General features: G+C 33.5%; 1 protein-coding gene across 1 annotated transcript in view; it reads right to left on the bottom strand.

Moving 5' to 3' along the window:
- Positions 1-3786: 3786 nt before the first annotated feature.
- CHRNA6 (cholinergic receptor nicotinic alpha 6 subunit) overlaps positions 3787-13357 on the bottom strand; it is a gene marked incomplete at its 5' end in the record, with an annotated part of 33296 nt that continues 23725 nt past the window's right edge. Inside the window, 4 exons of the mRNA XM_053700150.1 lie at positions 3787-3915; positions 6692-7679; positions 7769-7878; positions 8977-9021. Of these exons, the coding sequence (XP_053556125.1) occupies positions 3787-3915; positions 6692-7679; positions 7769-7878; positions 8977-9021 (1272 nt within the window). The remainder of the gene's footprint in view (positions 3916-6691; positions 7680-7768; positions 7879-8976; positions 9022-13357) is intronic.

Raw genomic sequence — 13357 nt, 5'->3', positions numbered from 1 at the left:
TCAAGTTCAATCCGATTGGCTGAACCAAAAATTCGGTTTGGATCGATTCGAATTTCGGTTCGGATCGATTCGAATTCGGAAAAGAAAGCGAATGGATTAGTTTCGGATTCATTCGGATTCTTTCGGATTCATGAAAAATTCGGTTTGAATCGATTCGGAATTTTGGAATTTCGGTAAGTGGTAAGTGGGATGTGCTGTGTATTACACTAGTATACTGTACAATACTAGTGTAATACACGGCCATCCGAATAAATTCGAATCGATTCGGATTTATTCAGTAGATTCAGCACTACCGCAATTCGGAAATTCGAATTGATCCGAATTCGACAAATTTGTCCGAATTTCGATTCGGACCGAATCGAATTGCACATGTCTACTAAAGAGTGGTAACTATGTAAACAGGACTTCATACACATATATGTTTATTTGAAAGACATGTAAATGCATTACTAATATATTTATTTTGGTATAAATAAAGAATATTTTTTACCTTCAACTTTGTTGTCCATTTTTTCTGATGTATTAAAATATTTTTAAACAGCGCATAAATAGTGAAATACCAGAGGTTTAATATGTCTATTCTGTATTCTGTAATAGATTTTTTACATATTTTTTTTTCTGCTAACATTTTTGCACATAATTATGCCCCATTTTCATGTCTTACTGTCTACTTGCATAAGTAATTATTTTTAGCCAAGGTTCGGCAGCCATTAAATGATCATTTGTGCAGTGTAAATTACCATTTATTAGTTCCCAGTGATGTCATACTAAACCACTGGAGATTAGTAAGAGCTAAAAAAAAAAAAAATACATCTGTACTATGTAAACCGATGATAGATATTATCCATTTAACTGCACTTTTAATGGTTAACAGCTACAAAAAAGGCAATTAACTAGGTAAATGCAGCCTTAGTGAATATTGAGGACTGTAATTCAGATTCCTTAAAATGTAGGAAATGCATTGTTATATTTCTATTTTAAGAACTGCAATGGGAAGGTTTTCATAGGTTCATCCAAAAAAGTATTTTGAATAATTTTCTTGAATGATCAAATTGATTTAAAAAAAAATATGGCACAAACTGTGTCAATCATTCTTGCTAACAGAATTTTTATTAGAGAAAGATTTTCATTATTTTATGGAACATAGAAATCTTTCACATTTTATAGCCAACCTTAGTCTTCCTTTTTGTGCAACAAAGATGATCAAAGACAATATTACCAAATAAATCTTTTTTATTTATTTATTTATTGGGTATTGTGTCAGAGATCATTAAGGCAAGATTGTCAGCTATAAAATATCAAAGGGGAGTGATTTTTGTCACCCTCTTTGAAAGGGATTATTAGTTCAGAACTTTTGTTTGTTACGTTAAAGGGACAGTCCAGTTAAAATTGAAATGCACTTTGATGAATGACATAATTGAATAGAAACATATTTACAATATACATTGTGGTAAAGCCCTTGCAGGAATATTCACTTCAGCATGAAATATAGTTTTTAGGCTGTTTTATGTTTAGCAGCAGTTTTAAAGTGCCATAAAACAGGTTGAGATCTGTGCATATCCTAAAAGGGCTAATTAATTTAAAATAGTTTGCATAAAAACATTGTTTAAAAATTGCTGGCAAGTATTTTAAAATAATTTTCAAAAATAAGCAAAATTAATTACATAGCTAAACTGCCTGGAGCAGCTAACTCCACCCCTCTTATCAGTGTTTAGACACAGGCTTTGTATTTCAACAGCTTCTAGGCATGCCCATCAGATAATCCCTATTCACTTTTGAATTTTACCAAAAGACAATAAACATAGATACAGCCATAAAATGAATTCTGTGGGGGGGAGTTGGAGCTTTACAATTCAGAAACTAAAGAGAAATGGTTAATGGCATACATATACATAATATTATATTATTTTGTCTCTATCCCAACATGTTTTATGTCCCTTCAAACAAGGGGTGTACTTCCCCTTTAAATCAAACATAAAACAAACAAAAGAAGCCCGGCCGCTGACCGGGGTAAACGCGTCAGAGAATAGACAGACAAGCGGGTCGTAAGCACAAAGGGTCCTGGTATCCTGCACTCACATTAGCCACGGATCTAACTGACACGGTATCCGGATTCACCTGCTTTTATTTGTTGTTCTAGTAAGTGCATATATATCAGTGTGTATTATTCTGTTATTAAACGCTGGCAACATAACTAATCTGTGAATCAGAGTGTCAGTTTGTATTAAGACCATATGAATAAGGTTTAAATACACTTTTTTATATACTCAGTATATTTATCCTATAAATACCGTTAACAATAATTTTTTACACATTCCACATGTCTCTCTCTCTCTCTTTCTCTCTCTCTCCCCCTCTCTCTCTCTCTCTCTCTCCCCCCCCCTCTCTCTCTCTCTCTCTCTCTCTCTCTTTTATAAAAGATAATATTTACTTCTTTTTTATATACTCAGTATATTTATCCTATAAATACCGTTAACAATAATTTTTTACACATTCCACATGTCTCTCTCTCTCTCTCTCTCTCTCTCTCTCTCTCTCTCAGCATGGAGGGGGCATGACCTCTTGAAAAACTTTCTGCTTTCCAGGAAGCTTGCATCACTCCCCACCAATGTACAATGCATGCTGGGAATTAGAGTCTAGAACTGCAGTGACACAATACTGAGAGGGAAATAGTGAACTAGCTATTTCAGAATGATATGTAATTCCCAGAATTCTGTGCTTCTTCCTCTAAAACAGAGCTACATTTAGGGGACTGCAAGGCAGCAGTATCATGATTTACAGTTTAAATAATGTTAAAATCTATGTTAAGTCCTTTCCATAGAAACCTGTAGTTTCCATCTTGTTTTCAGTACACCCAAAATGGAAAAAGTGTTTTAACAAACAATAGAATTAAAGATAATCAAAAACAATACTTGTCAAAAAAAAAAAACAAGATATATGACACAAATATGAGCTAAAATTGTTGAGGTGTTAGCGGCTAAGACAGCACAAAATAAACTGGCATTGAAAAGGTGTTTTTACCATTTAGTTTCCCTGTTTGTTTGTTTTTTTAAAGCTGAATTAGCCTTAGAAGCCGCTGCCCTGCATTGTGCACCCATTTTTAGGTAGTTATCTATAAGTGCTCCCAAATCCCTTTCCTCCACTGTTTAGTCTAGTCCCTTTTAAATAATAGGTTGCCTGCTTATTTTTACTTCCAAAATGTAGAACCTTGCATGTTCCAGTATTAAATCTCATTTTCCATTTACCTGCCCATTCTTCTAATTGTTGTAGATCCCCTTGTAAATCCATTGGGAATGATAACCCCCAGAAAACTAAATAAGTGGGAACCTTGCCAAATATATGAGAAACAACTCATACATTTGGCACATGTATTTTCATTTTGTACTTTTAACTAAAAACAACATAGCTCTTAAAATAACATCTTCATATATTTACTCACAATAACTAAATCCTGCTGTTATCAATTCTAATAAAAAAAGAGAAGATTTGTAACAACTTAATCTTCTTTTTCTTTTCATAATTTTCAACCAACCCCTTATCTATAGGGAATAGAGAAACTACATTTCTTGAAGAAAAATGGATCACACATAAACCTACCATTTTATGCATCTTTATTTAACATTTTAAATAATATAGTGCATACTCACATGCAATAATGGATCTCTGTGATCAAAATGTAAAACTAAACAGCTTCGTTGAAATCAGAATAAAATTGTCTGATGTGCTGAGCATTTCTGTCCTTTTTTAATGTAAATTAATACAAATGTAGTATTTTTTCCTAAAATTTTAAGTTTTGTTCCCATCAATCATAGGCTGCAAGAATAAGCCCGTTGTTCCTAAAACACACAGGATTATGAAGACCCAAAGAAAAACCCTGTCAATAACCATAGCCACATACTTCCAATCATCTTCTTCCTGTAGAAAGAACAAAGAAAATCAATAAAAATCAATTTCTTCAATTACAATTAAACTTTAAACACTAATTAGAATGTCTTTTGTTTAAATACTTGCTTAAAGGGACATGAAACCTACATTTTTTTTTCTTTCATGATTCAGAAAGAGCATGCCATTTTCAACAACTTCTATTATTTAATTTTCTTCCTTCTCTTGTAATCCTTTGCTGAAAGGTTTATCTAGGTAAGCTCAGGAACAGCAAATAACCTAGGTTCTAGCTTCTGATTGGAGGCTGCATATATATATATATATATATACCAATTGTCGTTGGTATCATCCATGTGTTCAGTTAGAAACCAGTAGTGCATTGCTGTTTCTTCAACAAATGATACCAAGAGAATGAAGCAAATTTGATAATAGAAAGTTGTTTAAACTTGTATGTTCTACCTAAATCATGAAAGAAAATGTTTGGGTTTCATGTCCCTTTAATTCCTTCCATTCTGAAAAAAATAATAATATAATCACATTGAGTAAGACTATATTTTTCAGCTTTGCTCTGTGGTTGCTAGGTTTTTACTTGTGAACATTTTATCACAGATTTTTATTAATGTAAAATTCCTTTTCAAAACAACAAAGGTTTTGAAGGAAAACATAAATCTGTTGTGTTATAAGGCCCTATAAATCCTAGAATCAAATATCAATAAAACACCATATATATTATCAGTAGGCTCTGGTAAACAAGATTTACAAAAGTACACGATCACATAAAACATATCTTTCAACCCTCTATGGATGACAGGTTGGTAATATCTTTTGTGTGTAGCTGATATGTCAAAAATATTTCCAGTCAAAATGTTCCCGACATCAGTGAGCCGTCTGATAATGCTCAGCTAACAGGCAATTGCATTGTCAACGATATCCTGTGTTCTTCGTATATAGTACCATGAAATTAATGTGTCTTTTCCATATTTGAAGTGGGGCAAAAAAAGAACATATTTTTTTAAAGTATGGTATGTTGTGTACTATTACCATCTTATTTACTTAATTATTTGATCTGATTATTTATCATTCATTATTAAATGGTACATTTTGTGTGTGTGTGTGTAAATAATGAATATATTTGTGTACCATATGTCTATGCAAAGCATTATAATGTATGTGATTATGGATTTAAAAGTAAAATGTGAAGACATGAATAATTTAAACATATATATTTATTGGGTAGATATTGGTTTTGTTTGCTAATTGGTTTCACTTCCTTTAATGTGACCTACATTTGACTGAGTTCTGTTTTAAGCTCCTGAGAGCTAAAGGACGTTTTGTTTTCATTGTCTCTTACTTTGTTGGAAATCACAAACGACACCTTTCCAAATATTAACATTCAAACTAGTTATTTCTAAATGCTGTGGGACCAAAATTAAATCACAACATTTATCAGTAATATATATTAATGCTATTTTGGAACCACACCACTTGCTATTTGAATAATAATGTATTTATGTCAGTACTGTGTTCGAAAAATTAGATTTTCATAAATGTAGTTTTCCTGTTACAGAACTTCTGCCCAATACAGATTGACCTCAAATACAGTATTACCCACTTGAAGCAGATAATTTAATGGGCTTATCAGACTATCTGGGTGAATAATCAAAATTATTGTAAAAAAGATCCGGGCATAGTCACACTCTAAGGAAAGTACTATACTAAAATTGAATTTGACACAAACACATTAAGCAAGTAATTTGTAAGTAAATTTACAGGTACACACGGACAGATAAACGCCTGATGCGCGTTTCGCCTGAGCTTTTTCCAAGGCTCCTTTTTACAATAATTGTGATTACTCACCCAGTGAGAGATAGTCTGATAAGCCAATTGAAATCACACATTTGTGGGGCTCACAAAATCATAGCCGGTAAAACGCTTGGAATCTTTTTTACTCACTGGGTGTTTCACAATGGGCCTCTAAGTCTACTGTTGTTCTAGGAATTATTTTGATTATCTTTGTACTTACTAATTTTTCCAACAATGAGTGTATAGATACACTCGTTCATTAGTGTATTCTACCTTAGGTACTTTGGCAGTGCTACTTGTTTGTGTTTTTAATTGATTTTAAGCAAGTTTCTATATTGATACCTTTTTAACATTTAAAATAAAAGTAAAGTCTTAACCTTTGGCTACATTATTAGGTTTGAGATATTGAGCTACAAGTGTGTGCCAAGCAGTTATATCTTTTCTTATTATGAGGAATTATGTAAAACTACCAGTGTTTTTTTCAGATACTTTTAATTTTTAGGTCCTTCCAGATCTGCTCACTCAGTCTTAAAGGAACATATTTAAAAAGTATGCTTGTGCCCACACTCTCTAGAGAATGCAAAAAGCAAAATCTATGGGGTAAATTTATCAAGCTCCGTATGGAGCAGCTCGCCGATTGGCCGCAAATCTGCAGGGGGCGGTATTGCACCAGCAGTTCACAAGAACTGCTGGTGCAATGATAAATGCCGACAGCGTATGCTGTTGGCATTTATCGATGTGCAGTGGGCATGATACGCTACATCGTATCATGTCCGCTCGCACATTAGTAAATTGACCCCATAATCTTAAGTTTTCAAAATGTTGCAATCTGCATAAACCAGTTACTTGATTTGCAGGGTACATAATTTGCTTTTTTTGGCTTTTCTAGGGAGTGTGGGCAAATACACAATTTTTACAATGTCCAATTAATCACACTAAACCTGAAACATTAGTATGACATATGACCTGATATGCAATAATGCTAATAAACTTTTTCTTGCTCTACCTCTTTCCTTTCATTATGTTCTTTGATGTTTTCTGCCATGAACTGAATGCTGTCAACAACTTCCTTTAACTGGGGTGAAGATTCTTGAAGTGCAGATAGAGCTTCACAAGATTCCTGTTGTTGTCTTCTTCTGTTTCTTGTACTCAGCTCGTTTGATTTCATGCAGTGGTAACAAGTTTCTTCTTCAAACAATTCAACATCTCGACATTGTGAGTTCATTAATTTCCCAGGTTTAGTGCCGTCTCTCTTTTTGGTTCTTTTCGAGCAAGCCCTGGCTTTCTTTTCTACAGTTTTTCTCATCATTAATAATTTTGGTAAACATTTTAAAAATACATCTTTTACCCACCCGGGCATTTTGTGTGTTGTTGGTTTTCTGTAGTGAATGTTTAGTACAAATACTGTCACTACGATTGACAAGGTCACAAAGATCATGGTAAACAGAAGATATTCTCCAACAAGTGGAATGACAAGAGATGTTGAAGGGATTGTCTCGGTGATAACTAGCAAAAACACAGTCAAGGAGAGCAAAACAGAAATGCAAAGTGTGACCTTTTCTCCACAATCTGAAGGAAGGTAGAAAACCAAGACTGTTAAAAATGAAAGAAACAAACATGGCATTATCAAATTAATAGTGTAAAACATAGGCAGCCGTCTAATATAAAATGAATAGGTAATGTCTGTGTAGATCTCTTCACAACAGTTATACTTAATGTCATGTTTGTAACCAGAGGCATCAACAATTTCCCATTCACTGTTCTCCCAAAAATCCTTCATGTCAACTTTTGATCCAATGATAGCAAGATCAATTTTAGCTTTGTCATATGACCAGGATCCAAATTTCATTGAGCAGTTTTGATGGTCAAATGGGAAAAATGTTATATCCATTGGACATGAACTCTTAAAAATAGCTGGAGGTGCCCATGTGATCAAGCCATTGTATTTCAGCAATGCTTTTGTCTTTCCTTTTACTTGAAAGTCTCCAACAGCACTATGGGAAAATAAATGATAAAAATTGATAAAGCAAAATTCAATTTCATAGTCAATTGTGCAACATGTTGAAACATAATAGCAACTCACTTGTTGTATAAGACAATATCAGGCTTCCAGATCTTGTCTGGTGGGACACGCATAAATTCTATACCGTCAAATTCCTTGGGATCCCACTTAAGTTTGTAATCATTCCATATCTAAGTAAAATAAAATGTATTTCTTTAACACCCACATCTGAAAGGTTTCCTATATAACATATGTCTTTCAGCTAAATCAATCTACCTATAATGAACATAAAATACACGTCCAAATGGCTTCAAATTCCTTTTTTTCTGATTGCTATGTTCTTAAACGGATATAAAACCCCAAAAATGTATTTCATGATTTAGGTAGAAAGTACAATTTTAAACATCTTTCCAGTTTACTTCTATTATCAAATTTGCGTCATTCTCTTGGTATAATTTGTTGAAGGAGCAGCAATGCACCACTGGTTTCTAACTGAACACATGGATGAGCCAATGAAAATTGGTATATATATATATATATATATATATATGCATCCACCAATCAGCAGCTAAAACCTAGGTTCATTGACGCTCCTGAGCTTACCTAGATAAACCTTTCAGCAAAGGATAACAAGAGAAGGAAGCAAATTAAATAAAAGAAGTAAATTGGAAGGTTGTTTAAAATTGTATGCTCTGTTTAAATCATGAATGTCTAATATTGACTTTACCGTCCCTTTAAATTGCATTATTGTTTCTTTGTAGATATTTTAGAACACAAATGCATGCCAGGATATTAAAGGGACAATAAATACTTTGAGATGGTAATATCTATTTTTCCTGTAATTCCATTCTGAAACTGTAAGCATTTCAGTTTCTGATAGAAATGGAAGTGCAGAACAATGTTAAATTCCACACAGCCATTGTCTGCACACTCTGTTGCCCTATTTATAATTGTCCCTAATTGGCCACAGCAGAGAACGTAACCTAAGTTACAACATAGCAGCTCACATTGTTTTAAAGACGTTAACACTTATTTTCTCACTATTTAAACAACTAATGAAACTTTAGAAAATACATGTTATTCTGAGACTAATTCTTTCTTTGAATGCATCATTCTAGCTAGCATTTATTTAGCGTTTAATGTCCCTTTAAATGTAAATTATTTAATATCTCATACATGGAAAAATTATAGCTGTTTTTATCAACATGTAATTGTGAGCATTTCATCTGGGAAATGGGGTGTACACCTATATTTACATTTTTGTAAATAATCAAAACGTAAATGCTTACATGACGAAGCCATAGGTTTGTTTCCAAGATTTGATTAACTTCATCCTTAAAAACATCAAATTAATCAAAATTAGTAACTTCACAACAGAAAATTATGTTTCATTGTAAAGCATGAATTTTATGAGCAAATATCTCAGTCTCCTTCTTGCGCAGAGTGCTTTTATTTTTAGACTCAAATGTATTTGCAATGATAAACCCAGAAATATACTATTTCAATTTATTCTCTTTTTTATTTGTTCCTTTAAGTCTTTTCCCCTCAAATTAAAATTTCCTTGGTACAAAGAAAAAATTGACATCTCATCTAATATAGAGATCACATAGGCATGCATTATTACAAGACTAGCTTTATAATAAAGTCATTTTTGTGTTCAGTTTTGGCACATTTTTGCATTAAAGATGGGAAAGGTGCAAAGTTTTCCCAATTAAGAAAAGCACAAGTAATATTTTTTGCTTCTAATAAAAAGTATTTTAAAATTTAATAACGTGTTTTCATAATTTTATAAAATGGATGTTCCTGCATTGAAAAAACAAAATCTGTTTGTTTATGTGCTTGTGAGGTGTGCGAGGTATGTCACAGTCCACTAGACATGTGCATTCGTGTTTGTCGTTAGTATCCAAATGCGAAAGAAAGTACCACTAGATCTAAGTGTGTTACACCTTCTCTGAAAAGAGCCAGATGCCGCTAGCAACCACCTTCTTCTACATTCAGATACTAACAACATACACAAATGCACATGGGAATAAAGCAGTGGGAAATTTGTTTATCAGCCAGTGAGAAACCATTCCTTAAGGTCCAGTTGAAACATTTCCTGTAGCTTCAAAATTAAAAACAAACAGCTTTAAAGGGATATGAAACCCAATTTTTTTTCTTCCATGATTCAATGGATTCATGGATAATCTAGTGAAAATGAAACTTTCATTAAGCAACTTTCTAATTTGCTCTAATTTTTATTTGTTCTCTTGCTATCTTTATTTGAAAAAGCTGGAATGTAAGCTTAGGAGCCGGACCATTTTAAGTTCAGCACCCTGGGTAGCGCTTGCTTATTGGTGACTACATTTAGACACCAATCAGCAAGTGCTACCCTAGTGCTGAACCAAAAATAGGCCGGTTTCTAAGCTTACATTCTTGCTTTTTAAAATAAAGATAGCAAGAGAACAAAGAAAAATGGATAATAGGAGTAAATTAGAAAGTTGCTTAAAATTGCATGAATCATGAAAGTTTAATTTTCACTAGACTATCCCTTTAACTTAAAAATATTTTGCACGAAAAATGGTAAAATTTATATAATGCTATTTCACATGCATGATAGACATGATTGTATGTCCCTTTTCATCCAATTGCACATACTTCTCACTTGCTGAACAAGTAGTTGAATACAACCTTCGCCCCCAATACAAGCAACATTTAAAAATGTTGATTTTAAATAATATGATGATTATGTACTCAGTGCTACTGGATTATGACAATAATGATGCTAATGTGTTGCAAACACAGTGTGGAATTGGATACATTTGTGACCAAACACTAATACTGCAGTTTATATTTATTTACTTATGCTTACCAAGGGCTAGATTACAAGTGGAGCGTAAAATATCGCTTTCGTGAGGGCGATATTTGCGCTCCATTTAGGTATACCAGCGCACGCAAGCTTGCGGTAGCAATAACCAGCTACTTGTAATTGCTGGTTATTTATCACGCGTCTGTAAACAGGCAAATTTGCCCGTTTACGGGTTCGTGATAAATTAGCGCTCCACTTGTAATCTAGTCCTAAATGGGGGAGGAAACACAGGGACTGATTTAACAAAGCCCGGATGGACAGGGTTCACTTTCGTGAACTTTTCCGCCTGGGATTGCAGAAGCAGCTGCTAAGAGCTGTCGTAAAGGTTCGGAAGCAGCAGTCTAATGACCGCTGCTTCTTAACTATTGACTTGGCTTGCTCATGCGATGCTGTAGCGAAGGGCCTCCAAAGCTGTATATGCAGCATGATAAATGGTGCCCAAACTATTTGCTATACTAAAATGGCGAAACATTTATATCAGTGGTACCCAACCTTTGTTTCACATTATGCATGTGTCACCAATAATTCATTTTTATTACATATGATTTCCTAAGTACTTTAGTGTTAGAAAACAGTGATATAGAAATAAAAACCTCAGTAGTGTACAACAGCTAATATTGCATGAATGTGTATCCCTAATAACATTTTGAAATTAAGATATTATATTTAATGGGCACTGTTAAAGTCCACTAGAACTCACATGCAAAGTACCTTACAGAGATTTTCATGGGGTTTTTATATGTGAAGCCTTTTCAATTGAAATCACAACAGCCCACAGTCCACAAGCTTTGTGGTACAGTAACATCCTAGTACCTTACACTTACCTGCCAATATTTCCAAGAGGCTTCCAGGACTGGGGTTGATGTAGACTTGTGAGCTGGTCAGTTAGCTGTTTTATGGGTGGAGCTGTAAATGGAGGGGCAGTGTCATTGGTGTGCCATGGATGGGATTGGTTGTGGGGAGAGTCAGTCAAGCCATGGATGGAGGTAGGACAGACTATGGTTTTGCCTTGAAAAACTGGGACATTTACCTTCAAGGAAATGTTGAGCAGAGTTCCCAAACTGGGACAATCCTGTGCCTTACATAGAGACAGCAGTATTCAAATCCTTCAAAGAACAGTTTTTCACATTAGATTTTAAACTTGACCCAATAAAAACGCATTTTGACCTGTTTTACCCAGAATATCGTTCGTGACTACTTGCACAGTTTTTTCAAGTTATACCCTTTGTATATACTCAGTTCACATGTTAACACCATTATTTTGAATTTTAATAAAAAAACTAACAATATTGTTTAAGTTACATTTTTAAACTACGAAAATTGTACAAAATGAAAAAAAAGCCCTCAGAACCTTCATTGGTTTTAATGTTAATTGTAACATGACTGAAATTAAATTGTGAATTGCACACATCAAAGGTTGATATTAACGGTTAAAGGGAAAGTTAAATGGACATTAAACACAACATTTTTCTTTCATGATCCAGATAGAGAATACAGTTTTAATCAACATTCCAATTTACTTCTATTATCTAATTTGCTTCATTCTTTATCTATCCTTTTTTGAAGAAATAGAAATGCACATGGGTGAGCCAATCACACAAGGCATCTATGTGCAGCCACCAATCAGCAGCTAGTGAGCCTATCAAGATATGCTTTTTAGAAAAGTATATCAAGAGAATGAAGCAAATTAGATAATAGAAGTAAATTGTAATGTTGCTTAAAATTATATTTTCTATCTGAATCATGAAAGAAAAAAAATTGGGTTTTAATGTCCCTTTAAGTCCAAAAATAACTTTCATGATTCAAATAGGGCATGTCATTTTAAACAACTTTCCAAATTACTTTTATCACCAATTTTGTTTTGTTCTCTTGGTATTCTTAGTTGCAAGCTAAGTGAAATAAGGGGACAGTCTGCAGAGGCTTAGATACAAGGTAATTACAGAGGTAAAACGTGTATTATTATAACTGTGTTTGTTATGCAAAACTAAGGAATGGGTAATTAAGGGATTATCTAACTTTTAAAACAACAAAAACTTAAGTGTTGACTGTCCCTTTAAGTGAAAAGTTCTGCATTTCAATATTTTAGGCATTCATTATTAATAATCAATTTATTATGTGCCATGTCCTACTTTTGACTTTGTTCTCTTGGTATCACTTTTTGAGAAGCATACCTAGGTAGGCCCAGGATCAGCAATGCACTACTGTGATCTAGATGGTGATTGGTGGCTATGCATACATGCCTTATGTCATTAACTCAACAGATGTATTGAGCATTAATGTTCTGCAGGGGTTAAACTAATAATTATATGCCACCAATAGGTCTAACACTTGAAAGCATTTTCTTTTTACTCTTTTTTGTCCCTCTACAGACTGATTTTTCATAGCCTGATAAACAGATCTCCCTCTGGTTTATTTGTGGATAGTGATATTTATACCAAGGACATGAGCCCAAAAAAACAAGATTATTCTGGGAAAACAAGGAAATTATGAAGGTGTGAGATTGGAATTGATTTTAATTTTTTTTTTTTTTTTAAAAAAGCCTTAAAGGGATACTCAAGTCAAAATTAAACTTTTTATGATTCATATACAGCAATTTTAAACAACTTTCCAATTTACATCAATTAACAAACTGTGCAGTCTTTTTATATTTACACGTTTTGAGTCACCAGCTCCTACTGAGCATGTGCAAGAATTCACAGAATATACATATATGCATTTGTGATTGGTTGATGGCTGTCACATGATACAGGAGGAGTGCAAATAAACATAACTTTGAAATTTGTCAGAAAAAATCTAATATTTATTTGAAGTTCAGACTAAGA

Source organism: Bombina bombina, chromosome 2 (genome assembly GCF_027579735.1).
Source record: "Bombina bombina isolate aBomBom1 chromosome 2, aBomBom1.pri, whole genome shotgun sequence".
NCBI lineage: Eukaryota > Metazoa > Chordata > Amphibia > Anura > Bombinatoridae > Bombina > Bombina bombina.
Note: the sequence above shows the minus strand (reverse complement) of the source record. Positions and strands in the feature narration are given on the sequence as shown.